Source organism: Lepidochelys kempii, chromosome 10 (assembly GCF_965140285.1).
Source record: "Lepidochelys kempii isolate rLepKem1 chromosome 10, rLepKem1.hap1, whole genome shotgun sequence".
Taxonomy (NCBI): domain Eukaryota; kingdom Metazoa; phylum Chordata; order Testudines; family Cheloniidae; genus Lepidochelys; species Lepidochelys kempii.
The window spans coordinates 55508306-55536006 of record NC_136389.1 but is presented as its reverse complement, the minus strand read 5'-3'; the positions used below and the strand labels follow the sequence as shown (position 1 = coordinate 55536006).

Here is a 27701-nt window from a genome sequence, read left to right as displayed (position 1 = left end):
GAAATCCAATTATCCTAAAGACTGAATTTTTGTCCTCCTGTACTCAAATCTGAAACGACTGGTCCTGGTAGAAGTTAAATGAGCTTCTTTGGAGCTGTCAAAGTAACTGTCAGGCTGGATACAAATAGGCATTATGGGTAGCAACTCTGTGCTAAAAAAAAACATGTCAAATGCAGACACACTGCAGTGCATTTACTGCCTCCTACTTTAGACTTCTTGGAAGAGATCCTTTGAATGAATGATCAGGCATAGCTCACTTCAGTCAGTCGTGCATGTTTTTATTAGAACTTGCTTGAATAAACGAGCTACCAGAACAAAGCTTGAGACTATTCCAAAGTATACTCACTGATGGTTTCCTTTATGAAATACAAATACCCAGAGCTGATTTAGTTTCTGAAATGCTATGGGAGTGCAATGATAGTATTAATCAATTCTAATTATACTGAGCATGTCTACAACAGAGGGGAAACAAACACAAATGATTATACAAAAGCAGCTTATTCTGTTTGATGCCAGTACTGAATGTGCACTCTTCAGCAAACCACAAAATTAAATTTATTCATGAGGCAAATGACAGAGTTGTTTCCCTGCATTCTGGAAACATAGGTTCAAATTTTGATATGGTCAGATGTGGAAGCAAGTCTGTAGTCTTTTCATCTTCCCTTGTGCATATTTGTTGATACCACAAAGCCTCCACAAAACTAGATGGTTTTGGGCAGCAGAGATCCAGGACATGAAAGCAGGAGTGTGACACAGTGTGGATCTGTAATATACTGGCAGAACACTGTGGGGAAGTGGCACGACTGTTTATACGCTATACCTCATTCTAGTAACTGCCTTTTGAAAATGCCGGCCATTCATTTAAAAATTTTAATTTGAAGACAGTGCCCACAACAGTCTAACTCCGGTGCTGTCATAAATGTAAAGGGAAAGGTAAACCCCTTTAAAATCCCTCCTGGCCAGAGGAAAAATCCTCTCACCTGTAAAGGGTTAAGAAGCTAAAGGTAACCTCGCTGGCACCTGACCAAAATGACCAGTGAGGAGACAAGATACTTTCAAAAGCTGGGAGGAGGGAGAGAAACAAAGGGTCTGTGTCTGTTGGTATGCTGCTTTGTTGGGGACAGAACAGGAATGGAGTTTTAGAACTTTTAGTAAGTAATCTAGCTAGGTATGCGTTAGATTATGATTTCTTTAAATGGCTGAGAAAAGAATTGTGCTGAATAGAATGACTATTTCGGTCTGTGTGTCTTTTTTGTAACTTAACGTTTTGCCTAGAGGGATTCTCTATGTTTTGAATCTAATTACCCTGTAAGGTACCTACCATCCTGATTTTACAGGGGTGATTCCTTTACTCCTATTTACTTCTATTTCTATTAAAAGTCTTCTTGTAAGAAAACTGAATGCTTTTTCATTGTTCTCAGATCCAAGGGTTTGGGTCTGTGGTCACCTATGCAAATTGGTGAGGATTTTTACCAAACCTTTCCCAGGAAGTGGGGTGCAAGGGTTGGGAGGATTTTGGGGGGAAATACGTGTCCAAACTACGTTTCCCAGTAAACCCAGTTAGAGTTTGGTGGTGGCAGTGGTTATTCCAAGGACAAAAGATAAAATTAATTTGTACCTTGGGGAAGTTTTAACCTAAGCTGGTAAAAGTAAGCTTAGGAGGTTTTCAAGCAGGTCCCCACATCTGTACCCTAGAGTTCAGAGTGGGGGAGGAACCTTGACAGGTGCCTAAACTGAATATCCCATGAATGGAGTCTCTACCTTGTCCTCAACATAACACACGGACTAGTCAGTCCAAATCTCCTCCATTTCTGGGCTTTGGCTATAGAAACACCACCACAATGTAAACTTCAGCCTTCACTTTCTGACAGAACTGGGCTGATCCTAGCTTTTCCCTCCAGAATACCTTGTCTCAACTCCCTAAATCACCCTAGCCCAAGAGAAGCTCTCCGGTCAACTTAGGTAGTGTCTTCACTAAGCGCTACAGCAGCACAGCTACATTGGTTCAGCTGCGCTACTGCATGTGTAGACAACCCCAAGAGCGGTCCAATTTTCATCTGTGCCTCCCATTGCAAGATAGGGACCGACATCTCTAAAAATCAAACCATTTTTATCTAGACGCCCTAATTGGAAAATGTTGGCCTGTCTTGATATATTCCTTCTCAATTCTTCCTCTTCAGTACAGTGGGGTCTCCCATTTCATTGGACTTGGCCAGCAAGAGGTAGGGGGGCTGGGCAGGGTGAGAGAAGTGTGGGGATGGGGGGAAGAGAACTGGGGTGCCCCTGCCCCCTACAAGTACCAAGCATCCCCCCACACCTCTCACACAAACCCCTTGCAGACACTCACTGTCCCCAAACCTCCTGCACCCTCCCAGCTACCCACTGCCATTGCTCTCCCCAACATCTCTAAATTTAGCTAGCTGGGCTAAAGGGGGGAGGGATAGCTCAGTGGTTTGAGCTTTGGCCTGCTAAACCCAGGGTTGTGAGTTCAATCCTTGAGGGGGCCATTTAGGGGTATGGGGCAAAAATTGGGGATTGGTCCTATTTTGAGCAGGGGGTTGGACTACATGACCTCCTGAGGTCCCTTCCAATCCTGATATTCTATGATCCCTCTCCTATGTTGGGGGTGGGCGTGTGTATGGACTGTGCGTGCACGAGTATGTTTGAGAGAGACCGAGAGGTCCCCTCCCTTTCACAGTCTCTGGACCTCAGTGGCTCAGGGGAGCCCCCACAAGCCCAGTGGCAACCTCTGCCACAAAACAGACAGCAGCTCCACTGTGACACGGTAGACCAGATGCCAGCTCTTGCCAGGGCTATGGCGTCAGCAAAGCACTGACAAATTCATAGCTGGAAACCAAACCAGCTCACCCGTATGTTAGTATTGTTCACAATAGGTGTTAAAATTGTAAATATGAATTTAGACTCTATAACATGCTTGTAAGTTGCTGCATGCATTAGTCTTATTTGTAATGTCTGTATCCCATGCTATAACATAATGTGTAAGTTCTGCTTCATAACTGTAAAAATGCCCGCTCTGAACTTGTGACCCCAGGCAGGAGTGTTCCCCAGCCCATCACAAAGGATTATCAAAACTAAGTGGGCCATTGTGAAACATCATGATGCAAAGACTGGGTTAAATAGCCCCCTCATATCCGTGAAGGTGCTACATGCAAGGAAGCTCATCCCATCAGCATGAATTCTGGAAGAAGGAAATACAGGTAGCTGACATGAAAATTATTCATTTCTTTGGGCTATCTCAGGGCTGGAGCTAGGAAAGAGAAGCAGAGATCCACAGGGTCAACCTGGGTTAGCCCTAAAAGACATTTAATGCTGACCGATTACTACAACTCTGTCACCTTTTGGAATAACAGACTAAGTCATTTGTGTGTATATATTGCCTGCTTTAACCTGTAAATAGCTCGTTTCTTTTTCCTAGTTAATAAGTCCTTAGTTTACTATAGAATTGGCTACAAGCATTGTCTTTAGTGTGAAATCTGAGGTAGAAACTCGCCTGATATAAGTGTCTGGTCTCTTGGGACTGGAAGCTTCTGTGATCTTTGGTATATGTGGCAACCAGCTACAACTCAGTCCAGGTTGCCTGGGTGGCAAAATAGACTGGAGTGCACAAGGGGACTGTCTGTAACTCCATGGTAAGACTATTATAGTGCTTCAGGAGTTCCCATTTGTTACTGGGTTGGTGAAATCTAATTACAGAACATACAACCAACTGGCACTCACGGTCATGAACCACTCCAGACAGCGTGAAACCCACCTCACCCTACAATCTCCTCTTCCTCAACTCCATCCCCCCTCTGCAGGAGGACTCCAAGTCCCCCACTGCCCCGACTCCTGAACCAGAGCCCCCTTCCCACAGCCCCTTGCCAGCATCTCCCACCACAAGTCCCAGGAGAAGGGGATCCTCCAGCTCTGCTGGTCAGTGCTACATCTGCCACCCCTCCACTCCACAATACAGGTTCTGTGGCCTGGGGGGTGGCATGTACGGAAATTTTACCTCAGGTGGTCTTGAAACCCATGCATAACAAAGCTTGTTAACCGAGAATTCATGTAGTTTCACAAAAGATGTCAGGGACTGTTCTCATTTAGGTCAAGTCAGGATTTAAAAATGTGGTAAATCTCTGTTAAAAACACACACAATTCCCTCCTGATATCTAGTAAAACTGAAAGATTTTCTCCCCCAGCAATGCATCTAAGCAGCTGTTTTAGATTGGATCTGAAAACTAAAACCTTGAAAAATCTGCCCACACCAAATAATCTTCTACAGTATATTGCTGCTGACTGTTTAAAGAAAAAACTCCATTCCCAAAGCACACTTGGTTTGAAGCCTCCATCTCTGCAAGTCAGGGAATCTTCACAGATTAAAGAGCCTCCTTTTTTCTGAGAAGAAAAGGATTGTCAGTCAAACAAGGCTCATTAGCACTCCAATGTGCTTCACTGAAGACTGTATATCTGGCTCCTCTCTTGGAAGGCAGAAAGCTTGTGGCCTTCTGATAACTCTGTGGTTCCAACATCTGGACCGGGCAGTTGTTTAAAAATAATTTAACCAATTTTAACGTTGGTTAAATCAAGCCCCATTCCACAGATGATCCAAGAAGTTTCACAGTAGGGTAACTATATGGTTAGAGTGAGATAATCAAGCACATCTTTGCTCCACACTTTATGGAAAGAAGAAACATTGCAAGCCAGATCCAGCTGTCTTTATATTTATTCCTTACTGGCATCTTTTGGAATTTGGCCGTAAAGATTTAATCCTCTCTCTTCAAACTTATTCCCATTTCCTAATTAAGGATGTGAATGCAAGACATTTGTATATTGTATTGCTTTCTTCCATGTGTGTTTCAAACTTGTTGAGGCACAAGGTGCAGTTTGGAGTATACCTTCAAATCCTAAAATTAGTGAGAATGTGCTATGTGTTTATAAACATTTTAGGTTAATTACAACAAAGTACCAGCTTTATAAATTTTCAATATACCAAAGATAGGCCAAATAAGAGCCCATACTGAAAGTGAAAAAAAATCTCAAGGATTTCTGTTAGATTACAAGGGTAAAATAGAATTATTTCTCCTGAGATCCCTGGGTACAAAAATGGTTACCAAGTGAGACTATGTTCAGATATCTATGATTAAGCACACCAAGAGACAAAAAACCTGCATGCTTTTCAGATCTAAATTATGCCCTACCCTATGAAAGACTGAAAAATTTGAGGATGGTCTCCCTGTTGAACTTTTCTTTTAAGGAAACATGAAAAATCACTGTGGGGGACAAGCTTCTCAAAACCTGCACGGGTATGGGGTGGCTCTTCTAGTTCTTCAGTGAAGTACAGAAGAGTCTCTGAAGAAATTGGATTTTATACATTTGAGTCAATTAATCTATGGTTATTACAGACTCATCAATCTCTACTCAGTGGTCACCAACTGGTTGATCACGATCATCTTGTTGATCCTGGAGGATCTCCCAGTTGATCACAATCTCTTGTTGTGGTGCGGGGCTGCCGCTAAGGCAGGCTCCCTGCCTGCCCCGGCCCCACACCACTCCCGGAAGCGGCCAGTGCAGCCCCATGGGCGGGGGGGTAGGGGTCTCCCTCCGCATGCTGCTCCTGCCTGTAAGCACCACCCCCGCAGCTCCCATTAGCTGGGAATGGGGAGCTGCGGGGGCACTGCTTGCAGAGAGGGGCAGCGTGTGGAGCCATGTGCCGCCTATCCCCCAGGGGCGCATTGGCGGTTTCCAGGAGTGGCGTGAGGTTGAGGTAGGCAGGGAGCCTGCCTTAGTGGCAGCCACGCTGCACTGCCGACTGGGAGCTCCTGAAGGTTAGTGCTGCCCAGCGGGAGGCCGCACCCCAACCCCCTCCCAGAGCCAGCACCCCAAACTAGCTCTGAGCCCCCTCCTGGAGCCAGCACCCCATACCCCCTCCTGCACCCCAAACCCCCTCCTACACCCCAAGCCCCAGCCCTGACCCCACTTCCAGAGCCAGCACCCCATACCCCCTCCTGCACCATAACCCTGCAAACCCCTCAGCCCCAGCCCAGAGCCTGCACCCCCTCCCAAACCACTTTCCCAGCCCAGTGAAAGAGAGGGTGGGGGAGAGTGAGTGACGGAGAGAGTGGGGTGGGGCTTTGGGGAAGGGGCAGGGCCTCAGGGAAGGGAAGTGGTAGATCCTGGATTGCCCTTAAATTCAAAAAGTGATCTTGGGTGTAAAAGGGTTGGAGACCACTGCTTTAGCTGGTCTAGCTGCCACTAGAGGGGGACAGAGTGCCGCAGCAAGCCGGCATAGGTTACATCCATCTCCAGTGGGGCACAGTGTATGTAAAGGAGGAGAGGGAAAATCCACTCTTGAAAAGGACCCTTTTAAAAATCCACTCATTCAGGAGGAAAGGTAAATGAGAAATCAAAGCTCACAGAGACAAAAAGTACAATGGGATGACTAAATATTTTACATGGCAGGTAGATCTTCCTCTAAGACCTAATGTGTTTGGTTTGTTTTAGAAGAAATTAAAAATTGCTGACTGTCTTTAAAGTCCAAAGGGCTAAAGCTGATAGGGATTTCACTTGTCAGAATGATTTTTAAATGAGAAGGTCAAATCTACCTTTAAAAGTTATCACCCTAGAGTTATGCCAAAATATAAACCTGGATGGAAAGAAAGAATACTTTGACTAAGGAGAATTTGAAAACAATAGCATCATCCCAGGAAATAATCTAAATAAACTTCTGAGAGACACTAAAGATTATCCTGACAATATGTCTGGCAGTCATAAATGGCATAATAAATATCAAACAAAGCCATAGGGCTGATTTAGCATCTAAGATTACATTATAAGATCAATACCTAATCAAAACGATATATTTACGCCTTCTAAACTTTGTCTAGCCCTCACTGTACATTTTTATTTTTGTTTTAACTGGTATGAGCTAAAATCCAGGAGACAGAGTTACGATCTAGATGGGGGTGGGGAGGAAGGATTCATCAAGCTACGGTAACCACTACTACACCGATGAGGAAATCAAAGTGTTAATATGGGGTACTGTAGCCTCTTGTAGAAGGTACTGTTTATCTCTTTATGTGTTCAACTCTGGATGACTCATCAAAAGGCACTTCCACAATAAAAACAGTGGGATGGATGAATTTTGAGCACTGAACATTTCTTCTTTAGTAGAGTATTAAAGGGTCACACTAAGTTTCCTAATGTTTTATGATTTGTTACTCCATTTTGACTTTGACAGACGAGACCTGCCAGCTGAGATCCTCACCTCCCCATTCTGGGCCCTTAATGCCACCCAGAAGGGCTGGAGTGACATAAATGGCCTTAGAAGCTCTGTATCTGTAAAGATAATGATTCCCCCCATGCATAAACGGTGGAAGACAGCTATTATAATCCCTGCTCCATAGACGACTCGTGCCTCTTCATGGGGGGTGGGCGGGGGGCACAATCTAAACTAAAGAACATGTGACCACCCTACATTCCTCCTCTGCCCAGCAATCTCCCTGCCCTGCGCTCAGCCAGGGGCTGCCGCACTCTCCCTGCCCCACCAGAGTTACGTGGGGGGAGGGGCCCTGTCCTTCTCCTGCTGCGCCTCCCCTCTGGCACATTTCTGGCTTGCTCAGCCCCTGACCCCCAGCAGACAGGCCTGGGCAGGGAGCAGAGGGGACAGGGTGGCCTGCCGCCCCAGCCAGGCTCTCTCTCAGGCAGCTACTGCGCTGCACAGAACAGTGACCAAAACAGCTGGCATGAAAAGTGGCTGGTCCCACCCCTTCCACTCCCTCCCTGGGCCTGGATGCCAGGGACAGAGGCTGAACATGCCAGGGGTAAGCACAGCAGAAGAAAGAAGCCCCTCCCCTCCCCAAACGGCATGACCCCACAGACCACCCAACCCCCGCATCATCTATGCCCTGCTCTGTCAGAGACCGCACCACAGTACACAGTGCTGTGGAGATTTCAGGCAGCCCTCATGGCCATCTAAGTTCCACCAGGGGATTCTCCTGCCTCCAGAGCAGCCCAAGATTGGGATGGTGCAAAGATCCCACCTTAGCCCCCACTACTCCTGACTATGAGTTCTGTATTACACAGCATAGAATCTCACCTTAGTGTTGCCAATTTTTGTTGGATGTATTCCTGGAGGTTTCATCACATGACATAACTTTTAATTAAAGACTTTAATTCCCATAGACTCCAGGACAACCCTGGAGGGTTGGCAACCCTACCTTTCACATTTGAAAGAGAAGGGTCGGTGATAACAGGGTCATGCTCAGGACTTACTGTATCATCACTCAGACACCTGTCAAGTATAATTTTCAAGCTCTCAAGCAGAAGAGAGTTACCAAATGGGAAAAATCTGAGAATATAAAGTTAAGGGAAACTAGAATTAAAGTAACAAAAGGCTTCTGGGTTTTAGGAAAAAATATGGACTTTTCTACTCCACTGACTAATGGTTAATTGAGCAACTGTTATGTGTATGCAAATAGTCTCTATTTTAAAATTTAGATGTTAGAAACACTATTTCTAATATTTATGAAAGTTACTGGGATTGGTAAAGTCCTCTTTATTTGCAAGAGAAATATGACACAGGTAGCAGCAGTACAAACCTCTCCCGTCATTCCACCCATGTGGACCATGGAAATTTTTGTACAATTTGAGTAGCTACCATTCTTATTAGCCCTCAGTTAGAGACAGGTACGTACACACTCCCTGAAGTATAATTTGTTTACATTTCTGTTAATCTAGTGATGAACGTGATTGCAAAAACCCATCTTTAAGAGTACTGATTTCACTGAAATAGCTCTTTCCTTTCTCTCTCTTTTTGCTTCCTCATTAATTTTGAGTAGTTCCACACCTCTGTCAAATAGTCCTTCTCTAAGCAAATGTCATCTTACTTAAAAAAGAAAACTAACTACCACCATTAATAGTGTGGATTAAATAGGCAGGTTTTGATGTTGTGTCAACAGCTATTTATGACCTCAGTTTTCATAGGTATTTTATTAAGCTGGATAAGACATTGATTTTTCTATTTGCTGTTGTCAGGCAACTCTTACTGAAAAGCCATGACTCAGGCAACATACCCAGAAGTGCTGTTTATAGGCTAGAGTAGGATGAAAATGATGGAAATGTCAAAGAATAGGTATTATTTCATAGAAGTAAACTATTACCTTGGAAATGGGAATACCCAGTCATTCATGATCTTCACAAGAATTGAAAGAATGCTCCCTTTTTTTTTTTTTTTTTTTTTAATTTTATCCTACATGTCTGGCCAAAGTAAATTGTAGAATTTACCCAATCCGGACAGAAATCAGAACCTGGACAAGCATTTTGGTTCATTTTTTAAAATATCCTCCGTTTACTCTTGCCCCAGTGTGTTTTTGATTGTGTTCTCATCTAATGGTTCTGTGTTGAGACTCTGAATTGATGGCAAATCAGATTATTGGCATGGTTGGCTTCTAAAATATCCAACTAACATCTGATGGGAGGTAAGCAGAGGTGAAAAATAATGACTTGCACACCCAGGAAGGCTGGAGAGAGTTCACAATTGAAAAAGAAACTTTCAGACTTCCAATTCTGGGTGACACCACTGGCCATATTGTCTGCTGTAGTGAAGCAGTGTGGAATTTACTAAAGCCAAGCAAAGTGAATAAGCAACAGCAAATATTTTATACAGACTAATAAAGACTTCCAATAATATGTGCAGCACAGCAGCGTACTCCTGGTATAAGCACAAAGCTGTGAGAAGATTTGCTGAGATGGAAATGAGAAGGAATTTCACCCCACTGAGGGTTGGTTTTGACAACGGAAGCCTGGGCATAGCATTGTTTTTACAAAAGAACATGGGGCGAGGGATGGGGATATAGTACACTAGAAGAAGTTTTGCCTTTTAATCATAAGGGCTACTGAACCAATGACTGGAGTGAATAGAGCAGTTATATTTTCATTTCTAGATATCGGGAGAGAGAGTAAATTTAATCTGCAGTTTACAAATAACAATGGAAAGAGGTGCGGCAGAGAGAATTACAGAACATACAGCCCTGTCTGGCACTCCAATTGTTACCTTCAGGCCCTCGGCTTTCCAGGCACAACAGTGGGGATGAGAAGTCCAAGATCTGTAACTTACCAGATGCACTTCTGACCCCTTTCAGTCCCTCCCAAGTGCACCCCTCAGGTGACAGGCCTGACTTCCTGCACCTTACTCTGGGTGGAACCAAGTGATCCCACAACTCTTCAGTTGGATCTCCGGGCTGTAGAGTGGGCCTTAGCTCCACAGTGCCTCTGATAGATAACAGGTTTCAGAGTGGATAGATGAGGGATCCTATACCTTGGGATAAGAGAATCTCCCCATCTTCCCCAAAGCCAAGTTCCCTTCTTCCTACCTGCTGCGAGTAGGCAAGTAGCATTTCCTCCCTTAGCCCTCTCAGAGTCATGTACATTTTGACAGTAGTCTGAGAGTTCCCCTACCCTCTCAGACACTGCTTTCCCTACAAACAGTTGCTTTACACTTATCTGGAGCTTTTCCAACCTTTGAGCAGGTACCATAATTTGGCAGTATTCTTTACTTGATGCCCCTTCTCCCAGGGAGGTTTTGGCTTACAGAGCTTTTCAGCTGTGCCTCAATTTCCCCACTTCCAGACAGAGTTGTGGCCACAACCATGCTCAGCTCTGCCTCTTCCCTAGAGAGGCAGGCAGTTAGCCCCCTTGGTCATGGGATCTGGATTGAATGGGTTTGCTTCTGAGCTTGTTTGGCTCAAACCCATTATATTATTTGCCAACACCACATCAAAAGGAATATCCTCCAAAAACCCCACTGTCAAGATGCCAGGACCTTCTTTGGTGTGCATCAGAACTCAGGCCACTAGCATGCCAGTAGGGTTCACCACAGGGAATCCCACCTTTCACCCACACATTTGTCAGCACTTGCTGAGTCTGAATGGAGTTTGAATAAACTGTTAAATGTGCTAATGTCCTGTCAGCTCAATGTCTCCCCATTTATTCTCACCTCCCAATTCTATTCGGGATCTGACTGTATGGTGCTCTCCAGGGTACAAGACACATGTACTGTACATTCCCTCTGTATCTGCACTCACGGTTAGCCTGATGCACTGACGGGATAGTGTCATAGCCTCCTTCTGGCTGAGCTTCCAGAAAGTTAATCTGCCATGGTGAAGTGCCAGGTCCTTGATTTATGGTCACTTGACAGCTTATCCACTTGTGCCCCATCCCCTGACAGGTATAACATCTCAGTTGCTTGAGACCTTTCCTTGAGGGTCAGCTTGGAGCTCTAACTCCCCATGGCTTGATTTTGCTCACTTCTCACCCCGGTGAGCACCCTCATGTCTCTCCATCTGTTCTAACCTGACAAGGTCATACATTGCATCTGTGGCAGTGACTGCCATGCACACTGCCCTATTTGCAGAGGTAATCAGTCCTTCATCTGGTTTGCTGCCTCCATATAAGTTACACCTTTGTGCTTTGGCACCCCAAAAAAAACCTTTCCTATCGGCCTCAGGTCCAATTTAAGGAGCAGAACTGGCTCAAATCACAAGCCTTCTCAAAGGAAGTGAGATCAGGATCACTATAGCCCCTCTCTCTTGAAATCAGGGCAACAATTTAGCATCTATGCCCCTTGTGGAATTGGCATTCCATGTTCCTTTCCTGCTTAATGGGACATTAAGAAATTAAGGTACAAGATGTCCAATTAACAAAGAAGAGGAATAAAAAATATTACTAAAGATAAAGCAAGAGGGAAAGTGGTTTATAACTTTTTTGGGGAGAAGAAAAGTACAGGTAAGGAAAATGAGTCACAAACAGCTCCCTAAAAAGCAGTTAGTGGACAAGTGTGGAAAAACAGGATTTTACCCTAAACAGCTTTAAAAAGTCTGAGGGGATTGAGCTGTTGTGATAGGTGCAGGGAGCTAGGTCTTTCCCACAGAGGTGAATGATGCAGTTCAACCACTCTGGGACTGGATCTCTAGGCAACAGATCCCATTTCCCAATTGTGTTAACACAACAGCTGTGTTTGGCACCCTTTTCCTCCGAGAACCTGTGACATTGGCTGATTAAAGTGACACAAAAACAGCTTCTTCAAAATAAAACATTATTCATTCACCCAATGGTACAAAGGTAAGATGCCTTTTTTGTACACTTCCCCTAACCTACAACCTATCTTTGCAAGCATTTGTAATTTGTAAGTGTTTTATGGTTAATTATTTAACTGAAAATAAACTAACATAAATGATTCCATTAAACACTGTGAACCTGTGGTTCTTCTGGGGAAAAAAAGAGAGAATCTTTAGGTTTAAATATATGCCAATGAAGCAGAACGGCTTTTAATAAAAAACACATTGTTTTCTCATGAGCAAAAGGAGCTTTTAAAAGGGGAGATGTATAATGGTTTGAGATGTCTACAACAGTTTTAAAACCCTTCTTTATGGCTGATATTTTTTCAAAAAGATAGCAGGGTCCAATTGTGCAGCCATATTCATGTTCAGAATATGGCTGCACATAAGTGCTGCTAACCAATATGACTAAGAGTTGCACAATCTGGCCATTTATGAGGGGGAGAATAATTACTGGACAAGATTAAAAATGTCTGATTAGATTATTTTGCAATCAAATGACACAAAATTCATTTCACAGGGCCCACTTCTTACTTAGGCAATTCTTCCATTGCTGGTATTGAGAATTTTGCCTGAGTAAGGACTGCATGATTGGGCCCTATAGTGTTTCAAAGCATGTTGTCAAGAAGAGCTCATGAATAAGAAAACTGTACTGAACTCCTGGTTTGAATATGAGATTGTGAGCCCCATTGTACACCCATTAATCATGTCAGATTATTAACAAGTGGGAGCTTTGGAATGCCAAAAAATTGATATGATAACTGCTTCTGCTGTGAAAATACATAGAGACGGGCTGCCTGTCTGAGCTTTAATTTAGTGCTATTTCTATTCACAATTGGGATCTATGCACTGAAACCTTCCCGTGTAGTAATGGAGATTGCACTGCAGTTATTGATGCCATGTGTCATGTAGCAGTAATACATTGTGGAGTGCTTTTCCAAGTCACTTCTCAGACCAAAGTCGCATCAAGAGAATGATTTCAGACAGGCACAGGGCACTAACACTCACAGTATTTAATTGATGCTGTACCTTTCCGTTCAAGTATTAGGCTATGTCTACACTACTCAGCTTTTAGCGACAGGACTGTGTCACCACGGCCGTGCCGCTAAAAATCGTGCAGTGTAGCTGCTGTTTGTTGGATCTCCTGCAGACAAAAAACTTAGAGGGAACTAGCTGCAGACCACCTGAATGGATCTGTCTGAGGACCACAGTTTGAGAACCTCTGATCTACATGATTAATAGTTTTCTTATTAAAAAATAGAGCCTCATACCTGTTCTTGTGGCCATTTCTGTCTGTCTTCTGGAGTTCTTGACTTTGTTTTAAAACCTCTAGGCATATCTCCAACATGCTTTGAAGAAGGTGGAATATTCAATGATTTTGGCCTCCCTTCATGTCTGTTGGTACTATGACCAGCATCACCTTTTGGACAAGTCTCTTTATAGTCATTTTGCACATTTTCAGTCCCGCCATGATCAGGGCTCATTTCTGTTGTACTGTTAATGCTGCTCATACTCATGCTCATTTTAATCTCAGCTACAATCTGGTCAATGTCTTCTTCCTGCTCCTCCAACTCAGCATCTTCTTTCCTTGAATGGTAGGGCGACATCCCATGAGTGTTTCCATTAGCTTCTGGTGGATAATAATCCTGATAGCTTTCTTCATTTTGACAGTATTGTATGTTTTCTTCTTGGTCTTGAATTTCCAGAGAAGATACTTCATCCTCCAAAATCTGAACACAGTTATCTTGGTAGTCTTGCCCTTCTGTCACTTCACTTTCATCATGGTGTTGGATGTTAGCTTCTGTCCATTCTTCTTCCACAGCTTCTTGACATTCATCAGTTTCAATTTGGTGTTCTTCATGAGGTACATACTCTTCCCCATTGCAGTCCATTCCTTCCAGATAACTGTCATCCTCTGGACAGTACCTAATATAGTATGTGATCCCTTCCTCTTCCTCTGGCAGGCCTTCATCATAGTCCTCCTCTTCAGAGGTATTATTCACATAATCAGAGCTGGAATCGCCATCTCCACTATTATCATTGCACTCGTGTTCCACAGGGGTAGGGCTACCTTCTCTGATAGCTGTTAGCTCTGCCTCCTTTGCTATGTAATCTTCACTAGGCAGGTCATTTTCCTCACTTTCAGGCTCCCTATGGTGAGATAAAGTAGGGCAAGGTATCACCCTGTGATCCAGCATGTTGGTTGTAGTGCTTTGACGTTTCCTGTTTGCCATAGCCGACTTCTTAGGTGACAATCATTTCTGAGCAATTACTGTAAGGAAGAGGGAAAAAAACACATTCAGAAAAAGGTCATCAGCAGGGATCAGAGTGATGCTAATGGGAAACAATGAAACTGGTACATTTAATTTGGTATAAAACAACTACTTACAAAAACACTCTCATAAACTATACCATCAAAACTACACTCAATGTAGTCAAAAGGAAAGTTAATGGAGTTGTGCTGGATGAACCCAGGTGTAACAGTGATCAGAATCTGGCCCATTAGTATATGCATAAACAGTAACAACATAAAATAAGAGAAAACCAGTGATGAAAATAGTTATAGAAGTCACAAAACTCAAAAGGAGGTAACACCTTCACCTAGACAGGTAATTCTGCAACTCTCTATTAGACTTTTCCTGTACAGAATCTTTTCTATGTGGAAGATAATGAGTAATTTCAACACCATTTTTTTTCTGGGTGGGGGAGAGTTCTGTGAGAGTATTTATATGTGGTACTCTTGGGGGAATTCTGTAGCACTGCACACGTACAGAATTCATGTCTCCCGCAGAACGTACATTCTGCTGGAGAGATGCTGCAATTATACCTTTCGTCAACTGGGGACTGCTGTGGCACCAGAAGAGAGAGCAGTTGGCTCACAAGCAGGAGCAGGGAGGGGTCAGAGGCTGCCTTCCTCAAAGGGCTAGGTGTGGAGGCACAGAATATGGGGGGGGGGATACAGGGCTGCTGGGGCGGTTACACAAACTGGGTTTCAGAAGGGTTAGTGGGAGGAACAGAGTGGGGCATGGACACAGGAGCTAGTGGGTTGACATTGAGCCAAGGGCTGAATGAGAGTGGGGCTGCCGGGCCACATGGGGACAGGAGGAAGAGGGCTGCAGGGAAACATAGGGACAGATGTGCCTGACTAAGTGAGAGAGGCTAGGGGGCCAGTCAGGGTCTGCATGGGGGAGGCTCCCCAACTCTCTAACAATCCCTCCTCCTGCAAAAAACTCCCACCCACATCCAACAATCCTCCAGGTTCACTCCCAGGCTCCTTCCCTCTCCCTCAGCTCCTCCTTTACCCCTAACTGCCACAAGCCTTTGCACTGCTTCTGAGGGATACAGGAAATAAGTTTCTGTATTGTAGTTTAAATGATTACTCCAAGGTCTGTATTAATATGCCTACTAAGGAATCTATTTGTCAAAAAACATTTCCTGAATCTTTTGTTGTCTGTATTGTTACATGCTGACAGGTATTTTGAAATAAATTACCAAAATAATTCAAACTAGCATGATTATATTGTGTTATTTTGATAAATAAAATATGCAGAGTTTTGCAGAATTTTAAAATATTGTGCACAGAATTTTTAATTTTTTGGCGAGGAATTCCCGCAGGAGTAATATAGGAAACTGACTTGTATATTTATTGAATTCTATTGTATTTGCAAGAGGAACACACAGGTTTATAGGGTTTTTAAGCTATATTCATATACACATTTGTATTTTTAAAATATTGTTAATATTAGGCAACCAACATTTTAAAAATAATCTCTTGGATACTGAAAGGAAGAGACAAACAGAAAGCCCTACAATTATGTGTTAAATATATTTCAATACTGATGAATATGCTACAGGAATGCTTAAATCAATCTTAAAAATTAATCCCAAGCTTCAAACATGGGGGTTCCCCCCTCAAATCCTTTTCCCAGCAATGAGTCATAGAATGACCCTCAGCAATAAAGCAATTAACATTACCTTCTCAACAGACAAATCAGGCATTCCTTCAATGCATTCCGTATTTACTTAAGATCAGACCGAGCTCCCATTGAAGCTGGGTGGGAAGACTCCATTAATTTGGGAGTGGGATTAGGCATTAATTAAACATTACTCACTGCTTCTTTTTTTCCACAGAAAAAACTAAAGCATCTTCATAAAACCAGAGCAATATCAATAATTTGGTGTTTTCTGAGACCCACCACCTGAATTTGTATCAAACAGGATCCAAGTAGTGTTGAAAGACAATTTGTTTTCAAACAATTAAACCTATACACATGGGAAAAAATCACAGACACATTAATTACTTCCACTAGTGCCTATTCACATTTAACTGAATATTTTACTTGTCTAAATACTGATTTCAACAACATACTATAGAATTTGTTTATATAAGCTGCATATCATTTTGATATATCTGGTAAGGGCAAGAGGAAAGTGGATAACACTAGAGGTGTGTGGCACCAGTGTTAAACTATTAGACTTGAAGTTTCTGGCTACGTTACATCATTCTCATCTCTGACTTCTTTCAGCATAAGCATTTCTCTGTTGTTGCCTACCTCACTCCCACTACACACGTCATTGTTGTCTCAAGCTGATGCAGTTGATTAAAACAGGTGAAGTGAACCTTGCTGATCTTCACCTGTTTAGAGTTAATTTAATTTAGATCATCACACCTACTTCTGAAATTATGCCTTTTACCACAGAGATATTTCAGCCACCAACATGATCATGATCATGTCTAGTTAAGTAATCATATAATCACCTATGTGCATGCACATAGCAACAAGACAACTGCACAGAAACAGCAGCTGCATAAATGGAAAATTCTTACAAAACATAAGAAGTGTCAGAGAAAAAAAATACTGAAGCCAGCTGGCACTATATATCTAAAAACTGATTGTTTAGGTCATGTATAGCATTTACATCTGCAAGCGAGCAGGCAGGATAACTCATTCCCGGCTATTCCTCAACTGAGTTATCAAACGGGTCATAAAAATTCCCAAATCATAGCATATTTTATATTATAGGTACCAAATCCAGAGCCCTGGCACATCCACAGGTTGGAGGCCAGTGGTACTATATAGCCAGCCAAATTCTCCTTGGGGCAAGGATGGTCCAGCTCTAGGACTGGGGAAGATTAGAGACACCAGTGATGGGAAAAGATTTTAAGAAGCCCCAGACATGTGCCGTATTTCCCAAAGTGCTTGCTGCCTAACACCCAAGGAGATTAAATAAACAATATTAGCCCAAACGGCAATATCATCACTGATAGTTTTAAAAGACAGCTGAGAATCAGGAGTGAACATCCTTAGGCAATTTATTCCAGTGCTTAACTATCCTGATAGTTTTTCCTAATGTCCAACCTAAACTGCCCTTGTTGCAATTTAAGCCCAACGCTTCTTGTCCTAATCTCAGAGATTAAGGAGAACAACTTTTCTCCTTCCTCCTTGTAACAACCTTTTATGTACTTGAAAACTGCTATCATGTCCCCCCTCAGTCTTCTCTTCTCCAAACTAAACAAACCCAATTTTTAAATCTTCCCTCAGAGATCATGTTTAATCACCTTTAATCATTTTTGTTGCTCTTCTCTGGACTTTCTCCAATTTGTCCACATCTTTCCTGAAATGTTTTTCCCAGAACAGGATACAATACTCCAGTTGAGGCCTGGGTATAGTGGAAGAATTCTTGTGTCTTGCTTACAACACTCCTGCTAATGCAGGGGTCTCAAACACAAATTACCTTAGGGCCAGTGCCAGTCCTCAAATCCTCCCAGCAGGCCAATAATGTTACTGAAAATGGTGTTCAGAAAAGAAAATGTTTATACTGTATATTTTATTTCTAATTTCTTAGAAATAATAAAACTGTCATACAACTTTATACAATTCTTCACTTGCCAGAGAGTTTTTAGTGTTTGCCAGACACCTGGCAACGCTTCAGTTCTGTCAGTTTGTTTATGCTGGCCTCAGTGACTGAGCAGTTGAAACCTTCAGGATTGCAGCAAGGTGGGCATCAGATAGTTGTGTTCGGTATTCTGACTTGTTTATATTCATTGTGGAAAAAGTGATGCTGCCTCCATGGCTGACTCTGCCCGGCGACTAGTGATGGTATCTCTGTCCCTCTCCCCCAGCCAATGGGAACTGCGGGCGGGGCAGCACCTGCAGCAGACAGAGCCTACAGCGTGGCTGCATATATCTCTCCTCCGTGGGCCGCAGTGGGGAGGTTCTCAGGCTGATGATAGCCCGCAGGCCAGGACTTTGAGACCCCTGTGCTAATGCATCCCAGAATGATGTTTGCTTTTTTTTTTTTTGTAACAGTGTTACTCTGTTGACTCATATTTAGCTTGTGATCCACATTATAGTAGCTCCATCTAGGTCGTATTTCCCTAGTTTGTTCATGAGAAGGCTATTTGATACAGTATCAAAAAAGGCCCCATCTACACTGGCAAGTTTTTGCGCAGTAAAGCAGCTTTCTATGCTGTAATTCCCGAGGTGTGCACGCTGTCAAGCCCCTTAGTGCACAGAAACTGCACAGTTTCTGTGCACCAAACAAACCACCCCAACGAGAGGTGTACAGCTTTCTGTGCCGGGGCTACAGGGCTGTGGTGCCAGTAGACACCGTGGCGATGACAGGGCTGCAATTGGCCTCCGGGAGGTGTCCCACAATGCCTGTTCTCACCTCTCTGGTCATCGGTTTGAACTCTACTGCCCTGCCCTCAGGTGACCAACCGTCAGCCCCACCCCATACATTCCTTTGCAAATTTGAAAGTCCCCTTCCTGTTTGCGCAGTGATGCGTGCAGTGGTCTCAGCGCATCTTTCCAGGTGGCCAGGCCTGCTCCACGCACCAGGTGATCCCCAGCTTGGAGCACTGCCAAGCTGCTGGACCTCATCAGCATTTGGGAAGAGGAGGCTGTGCAGTCCCAGCTGCGCTCCAGCCATAGGAATTATGATACCTATGGATAGATTTCACGACACATGATAGAAAGGGGACATGACCAGAAGACATTGCAGTGTAGGGTAAAAGTGAAGGAACTGCGGAATGCCTACAAGGCGCAGGAGGCAAACCGCTGCTCCGGTGCTGTGCCCATGCGCTGCCGGTTCTACAAAGAGCTGAACGCGATAGTTGGCGGCGACCCCACTTCCACTGCAAAGGCCCCTGTGGATACTTCATTGGCTCACGTGCCAGCCAAGAATGGACCGAGCCTGGAGGAGGAAATCTTAGACAAAGACGGGGCGGGGGAGGGACCCAGAGGCAGAGAATGGCTCAGAGATCAGAGATGCAGGCAAACAGGAGCTCTTTTCTACCCCAGAGGAGCCTAGCCAGTCACAACGGTCGTATCTTGGTAAAGCGCAAACAGGAGAGGAGGCCCCTGGTAAGTGGATCTGATTTTGGGAATTGATGAAGCAATTTGTTGGGGGCAGGAGGGGTGCAGAAAGCAGGCTTGTCTCCCACTGCATGCCTATTCTGAGCAGCGGAACAGGCTGTTGATTGACTCCCTCACTTCACAGGAATCTCCCTCAGAGATCTCCAGGAAACTCTCATGGAGATACTGGGCAATCCGCTGCTGCAGGTTCCTTGGCAGAGCTGCTTTGTTTCTTGCCCCATTAATGGTAACATTCCCATACCATTGTGCCGTCATGGGCAGGGGGAGACACAACACACCATTCCTGCACACAAGCGAGCTGCATAGGAGCCAGAGAGGAAGCCGCAGGCTTGGAGAAGACCCTCCCTTGATTCCTTCTTCTCCCTCAGCAGCGAGATATATTCCATAATGATCACATCCTGTGGAAAGTGTGGGGACAGGAAAGATTATCAAGCCCCCCTAAAGTGCTGGCTCTCCCCAAGAGCCACATGCCCAGTGTACATCAGGGTTCGGGAAGACTGATTTACCCTGCCCCTGTGGCTACTCACCATTTTGAGGGTCTTGTGGCTCATGTGTGCTTGCCTGGGGTCAGCCAGTTAGTGACAGGTACGTGAGTAAAACACAGCCAGCAAAGCACTGAATCAGTGCTGTCTGTGTCGCAAACAATACTGCTTCCGTAAAATGTTGTTTTTAAACTTCACAGAGATGACCTTGGGAGCCCAGCCTCCCTTATCGGTGGCAGAATGGCTGCACAGAATTAGAAAGCGGCAACGAAGATTTAAGGAGGACTTTCTCCATGAGGTTATGATGCACCCTGCTGCTGAGAAACAGGAACTGAAGGAGTGGCGGGATAGAGAGAATGTGGCACACCAGAAAGAAGCCACAAAGCGGCTCTTAAACATTATGGAGCGTCAAGTGGACACACCCTAGGAGATACTAGCTCTTCAAACCGAGCAGCTCCTTGCCCACCCGCCCCTGCAGCCGCTGTCACAAAACTTTATCCCATGTGCCCCCCCCTCCACACACACACACCGCCCACACACTGTTCTCAACCTCCTGGCTCAACTCTCTACCCACAACATTCCACTCCTCCCTCTTCACGGTCCAGCAGCATGGCCTCCCACTACCCACTGCACTCAACACCCATCCCTCTGCAGTTTGGCCCTGCTGAAGTACAGCACCCGCTGAATTGTACGCCAGAGGAGAAGGTTGGGTATGATCCCTGGACATACACAATTCTGTAGCCGTCCCCAGACCCCTCCTCCTCCTTCCCTTTCCCCATCCCCCTCCCTGCTGATGTATTTTTGTTGTTTGACTCTCTCCTCCAGTTGTTAGCTTTTAATAAAATAATTGTGTTGGTTAGAAAGCAATCTTTATTATATTAAGTGAAAGCAAAAAGAGCACTGCAAAGCAACATGTAATTATGTTAAACCCCCTTATTGCATCATATGCACCAGTAACCTCCTAGCATTACAAGCACTGCAATCCCGAGCATAGCAGCAAACATTAGTGGCTTTCGGGTTCAAATTGCTGCCTCAAGGCATCCCTGATCCTTATGGCCCTGCGCTATGCCCTCCTAATAGCCCTGGTCTCTGGCTGTTCAAACTCAGGCTCCAGGTGCTGAGCCTCTGCGGTCCAGCCCTGAGTGAAGCTTTCACCCTTCCTTTCGCAAATATTATGGAGTGTACAGCACGCGGCTATAAGCATAGGAGTATTGTAATCGGCTATGTCCAGCTTCCCATACAGGCATTGCTAGCAGGCTTTTAAACAGCCAAATGCACACTCAACAGGCATTCTGCACTTGCTCAGCCTGTTGTTGAACTGCTCCTTGCTGCTGTCAAGTTGCCCCATGTATGGCTTCATAAGCTATGGCATGAAGGGGTAGGCAGGGTCTCCCAGGATCACAATGGGCATTTCGACTTCTCCTACAGTGATCTTCTGCTCCAGGAAGAAAGTCCCTGCTTGCAGCTTCTTTAACAGGCCAGTGTTCCGAAAGATGCGTGTGTCATGCACCTTTCCAGACCAGCCTGTGTTAATGTCCGTGAAACGCCCACGGTCCACAAGCGCCTGGAGAACCATTGAGAAATACCCCTTGAGATTAATATACTCAGTGGCTAGGTGGTCTGGTGCCAGAATTGGAATGTGCGTGCCATCTATCACCCGTCTGCAGTTAAGGAAGCCCATTTGTGCAAAGCCATCCACAATGTCATGCATGTTGCCCAGAGTCATGGTCTTTCAGAGCAGGATGCGATTAATGGCCCTGCACACTTCCATCAACACAACTCCAACAGTTAACTTTCCCACTTCAAACTGGTTAGCGACCGATAGGTAGCAGTCTGGAGTAGCCAGCTTCCACAGTGCAATTGCCACGCACTTCTCCAGTGACGGGGCAGCTCTCATTCTCGTGTCCTTGTGCCTCAGGGCTGGAGCGAGCTCATCACACAGTCCCATGAATGTGGCTTTCCTTATACAAAAGTTCTGCAGCCACTACTTGTCATCCCAGACGTGCATTGTGATGTGATCCCACCAATCAGTGCTTGTTTCCTGTGCCCAAAAGCAGCGTTCCACTGTGGTCAGCACCTCCATGAATGCCACAAGCGATCTCGTGTCGTAGCTACTTTGCATGGTAAGATCAATGCTGCAATCCTGTTCCTTTGTAGTTAAAGGAATAACTCCACTGCCACTCGTGATGTGTTGGTCAGAGCAAGAAGCATACTGGTCAGCAGTTCGGGATCCGTTCCTGCAGTCTGAAAGAGGCAGGGTGCGCAGTATACAAACTGTTGAAAGATGGAGCCAAATGCAGACAGAAGCACAGGGATTGGTGAATGCAAAGCAATGCATCATGGGGTATTGGGACTAGACCCAAGATGCCCCATGACCCCCTCCGCCTTCCCACAAGTCTTAGCGGCAAAAGAGAAAGATATTTTGTGGGATAGCTGCTCAGAGTGCACCACTCCAAATAGCGCTGCAAGTGTGAACACTCTATTGCGCAGGCAGCTGTCAGTGTGAACACACAATAACGGTTTCCCTTCAGCGCTTTCTGAGTGGTGCTGTAACTGCCGGTGCTGTAACTTTGCCAGTGTAGACGCGCCCTTTCTAAACTGAAGATAAAACACATCTACTGCTCCTCCACCCCCAACTCACAAGGCTTGTTAACGTGTCAAAGAAAGCTATTAGGTTGGTTTGACACAATTTATTCTTGACAAATCCACGGTGTTACTTATCACCTTATTATCTTCTAGGTGTTTGCAAATTAATTGCTTAATTATTTGCCCTATTATCTTTCCAGGTACTCAAGTTAAGCTGACTGGTCTTTAATTCCCCAGGTTGTCCTTATTTCCCTTTTAATAGATGGGCACGATATTTGTCCCTTTTCTGTCCTCTGGAATCTCTCCCGTCTTCCTTGAGTTTTTGAAGATAATCACTAATGACTCAGATATCTCCTTAGTTAGTTCCTTGAATATTCTAGGATGTACTTCATCAGTCCCTGCTGACTTGAAGACATCTTACTTATCTAAGTAATTTTTAACTTGTTCTGCCCCATTAAGCCTCAAATCCTACCTCATTTTCACTGGTATTCGCTATATTAGACATCCAATCGCTGCTAAACTTTTTGATGAAAACTGAAACAAAAAAGTCATTTTGCACTCATGCCATTCCCACATTTTCTATTATTGTTTTTCTCCTCCATCATCGAGTAATGGGCCTACCCTGTCCTTGATCTTCCTCTTCTAATGTATTTGTAGAATGTTTTCTTGTTACCCTTTATGTCTCTAGCTAGTTTAATCTCATTATCATCTGATTTAATTGGCATCATAATTCTATCTAGTCCTCTACAAGGAATGACTCAAATGCTTCTGAGGAAGACTTTCTCTAGTCAATCTGCCACTACTTCTGTCTAGCCATTCACATCATGCCTCCCACTGTTTATTTGTACTCCATGCTATTATTAACTAGGCGTTGCCATCAAATCCTTGTATTAATGTACAGATTTCCTCAGAATTTTTTTAATATTATGCTGCTTGTGATTTGTATCGCTTGTTTAGGGAAGGAGATATAACTTCCATGCTGTGGCTCATTTCTGTTTACAACCTTCTCAGTTCAGTGGGATCAAATGAATTTTTAGAGCTAAAACAAGGAGCCTTGATTTAATATTATTTCACTCATTAGGAGATAGCAGAGACTCTAAGATGCCCTGGGTACAAGTTACTATTATCAATTGTGGCAAGTTCTATGGCCAACAATGGTTTTTCCATTACCTTTTAGATTACAGCTGATCATGCCCACATTTTAGCTCGGATTTTCTTGTCTATTTCCTTCTCAGTCTGGGAGCATTAAGTTATTTTGTTTGGGATGGACAGCTAGATCAACTGGATGTGGCTCATCTCGTTTCAAAGCAAATCCTGCAGATCAAACAAGTGCCATGGAATACCATGAATGCAGCTGAACTGGTACATGGACCAGGCAGGAAGGGACAGAATTAGGGGAGCCTATGCAAAAGGTTCACCCTCTGCATGGCAGAATATTCCTTGCATCCTAACGTGCAGTATATTTTAGAGATGGGACACATGTGGAAAGCCCATTAACAAACAGATCTTCAGGCCAAACCCACCTGCCACTAGAATGGATGAAGTATCTCTAAGGCTGCAGCAAAAGCCACAGAGAGTCAGTGGCCTGGGGACAAGAACCTGCGTTCCCACTCCCCATTTTTGACTAAATCCTAAGTCACTGACCTAGAAAATAGTAAGTAGCACTTATTGTGGTAACGCCAAACAGCCCCGTTGTGCTACGCACTGTATAAAAGTATAGAAAAACAGCATACACTGCCCTAAAGAACTTACCATGTTAAAGGGAAGCTGTAACAGAGAGATAACACAAAAAAGCAGGTTGGGGTTTTGGAAACAGCATAACAAAAAACAGGATGTGCAAAAGTCTTAGCCGATCAGTAGCAGTGATTGCAGCTCTCCAACTGCCTAGCCATTACCAAATTGAGGTTTACTGTATAAATTATGAGTTTTGAGGAGGGACTTTAAGGAGGATAAGCGACAGCTTTATGGATCCCCAAACACAGAAGATGGCAGGGGAAAAAGCACACAGGTGCTCCACAGAGAAGGCAACGAGACCACAATCAAGGGCACCATCATTGGCAGAGCAAAGGAATGAGTCAACATCTCAGTGAGCTGGTAAATCTGATAGATAAGGCAAGGCTAAATGGCGAAGGGTCTCAAAGGCAAGAGGCCATTTTTTCAAAGGCATTTAGGGACGTAAAGACACAGAAAGGAGCCTAGTGGGGTTTTCAAAAGTACCTAAGCAGGTTAAGCACCTAACTTCCATTCACTTCAACTGGGCTAGGCATCTAACCTGCTTAGGCCCTTTCAAAAATTGCACCAGATACTTAGCTGTAGCTTTTGGCAAATAAATACCGTTGTGTCTGATGTGGAATGGACAGGGAGTGAACCAGTCAGAGCAATGAGCCAGGAAGATAAACCTGGTAGCAGCATTTTGAATGGACTTAAGGAAGCAATGCAGCTGGCAACTAATTATTTGATTTCTAGATTGTCAGATATCTTTCTACCCATCTTGTGTGTATTTTTGTAATTATTTTTGAGAGGATTGGAAGTTAATACCACTCAAACAAGCAGATTCCAATTACAAATGATACCAGTGTGGCTCGTCCTACTGCATATATTTCAGTGCAGGATATACGTCTCAATGGCTATACTATATTCTTCTAGCTAGAATTAGTGGCACACGTAGTGTTAGTACAACAGCCATCTTATGCCACCTTTTAGCTTACGCCAAGCTAAATTAAAAATGCATGAAGTGCAATTAAAATCAGCTTCAGTTTCCTGAACTCTGATTTTAAGAGTTTTTTAAATTGTATAGAACAATTAATAATCCCAAGCCAACTCCAAACTTGAGAAAAAAAACAGTTCTGAGACGATTAATAGCCACACAGCCACCTCTTTCCCATTAGACTTTCACCTCAATGATTTTTTTAAAAACGCTGAACTTTATATTACAGCAAGGGACACACAAAGAGTTATTTAAGCAATTACATATTATAAAAACAAGTCCTTGAAAATCCATTCAATTTACTACTTCTGTTCTATTTTCTTAAGATTTAAAAACAGTCTGACCCATGTATTTTATTTTTCAGGGAGGTGATTTTTTTTAAATTGAGAGAGACTAAAAAGAGACAGGAACTGCCATAAGTAGGTCAGATTTCTGATCCACAGACTGTCTTGCTTTCAGTAGTGGTCTCTGGCTTTTACTAAAGGTTCAAATCCTGAACCACTCAAATTAGTGGCAAAATTTCTTTGGTTTCTTTGGGAGCAAATGCTTCAGAGGAAAAGATGCCACTCAATTGATTAATTGACTTAATCAATCTAGTCATTTCTGAAATAGTAGGTCAGGTAGGATAGAGGAGGGGCAACAGCAGTGAACAGCAAGATCATCATACATACTGAAGGTAATATCAGTATGTCCTTTATTTTAGGAAACCACAGGGCAGATAAAGTTAGGTATCCCAACCATGTTCCTTCTACTGCTTCAATGGAAAGAGAGTGATTAGGGTGGTAGAAAAGGGAAATACAAGAGGTCTTACACTGGAGACAGAGACAAATCAAGTTACAGTTCAATTCTACTATTTGAATCTTTGGTAAGTGTAGGTACAGTAGGTAAAAGTATCGTATCTGTCTAGAATTGTTCCCTGCATGTATAAGATTCATACATTGCCTTCACTGACAAACAAGTTTTATTGCTGTTAGAACTGCAGAACCAAAACAGCTCAAGCAGAGAGGTCTAGAGTCTAATCTGCTACACATAAGCCAAGTTTTCAGCTAAGCACTGTATGCAGGATCTTAAGTACAGGTGATGATGTAGCAGCAGAATATACACAACTTGACTTTAGAGTTCCAGGCTGAATTTGGAGTGGCAGCAGTTAGGAAAAAAAAAAATCACATTAGCTCACTTTGATCTGCATGTCTGAGAGAGAATAAATACAAAACCTCACAATGTCATTTCTACAATTATTTGAAAGTATCCACTTCCAAAAAAAGTTAGACTAGTCCTTTGCCATATCAAACCACTACTGTGCTCAGCAACAGAGATATTTGGGTTCAAGAGACACACCGATGTATGATTTTCAAGAAAGAGTATATGTATATGAGTAAGTGTGAATGTGTACAAGACTATATGTGAACTCCTATTAGAATAATTACACCTATTTAAGCTAATGGCACACCTATACTATTGCAGCCCTGTGATTAGAACATAAAAAATAGTCTGGTTTCCTCCCATTATTCCTTCAAAATATCTTGAAGGTTTCTCATAGATGCATTTAGGTCTAACAGTAGGCATCAATGTAGAAATCTAAAATCTCTGAGCCTATTTTCTCCCAGGTTTTTCTACATTATAGTCTCATTACCTGCTTTCATTAAATCACACAGCAAGGGGCTAGTCCCTGCTGGGATGCTAACAGTAGCATAATGTAATAACCAGTTCGCCAAACCTTCCACTGCTGGATTCTGCAGTCATTTGATTCCCCAAACACCAAGCAGCATTACCTTCGTGCACATTATCCAGTGGGCCTGATTCTACAGGTCATGAGAGATCTTCATGCAGAGTACCTACAGAACTAGGATTAACTGAGAATTGAGCACAGAGGTTATTCTGCTTAGTCTGCTAGGATCAGAAGGTAATGGGCTCATTTTTCCCACAAGAACCCTCTCAACCACATGCCAAGTTTACAAAAGAATAAGTGTGTTGACACTGGCCTAAAAAGGGGATACAGTCAGCAGATAGAGGAATAGAGGGAAAATATAGTAACTGACAAGATAGCTACCTGTCCCAAACAGATGTAGTATGTCTGTTTAACTCTAATCCTCCAAGCAAGCAGCATATTAAAATTTTTTTTTTAAAAAGTGACCTGGAAATTAAAGAGAATCCCCAAGATTTAAATTGTTACATTAGGGTCAGACTGTGCAACTCTTCATTTTGAGTGGTACCCTACTCCGTCATATTGAAACCCATGGGACTATTTGAGAAGTAATGTACTAAACTTGAGTAAGAGTAGAACAATCTGCCTTATAGTGATATTCTATTCTGTAAATACAACCTCATTTAATCTGTGCCTTATTTTATACAGGAATATCAGAACAGTGTTTCTGGTCTGCCATTCTTGCCCCATAGTTTAAAATCTGAGTATTACAATATCCATCATCTTCAT

At 43.6% G+C, this 27701-nt stretch overlaps 1 protein-coding gene across 6 annotated transcripts in view; it reads right to left on the bottom strand.

Annotated features, from left to right (window-relative positions):
- The window catches only part of APBA2 (amyloid beta precursor protein binding family A member 2), a 236850-nt gene that overhangs the window by 67640 nt on the left and 141509 nt on the right, over positions 1 to 27701 (bottom strand). For 4 of the 6 annotated variants that reach the window (XM_073303675.2, XM_073303676.2, XM_073303674.2 and 1 more), the window contains one exon: positions 13385 to 14385. The exons of the other annotated variants lie outside the window; for them this stretch is intronic. In XM_073303675.2, the coding sequence (XP_073159776.1) occupies positions 13385 to 14347 (963 nt within the window). In that variant the 5' untranslated portion in view covers positions 14348 to 14385. The remainder of the gene's footprint in view (positions 1 to 13384; positions 14386 to 27701) is intronic. 6 annotated transcript variants of the gene reach the window in all.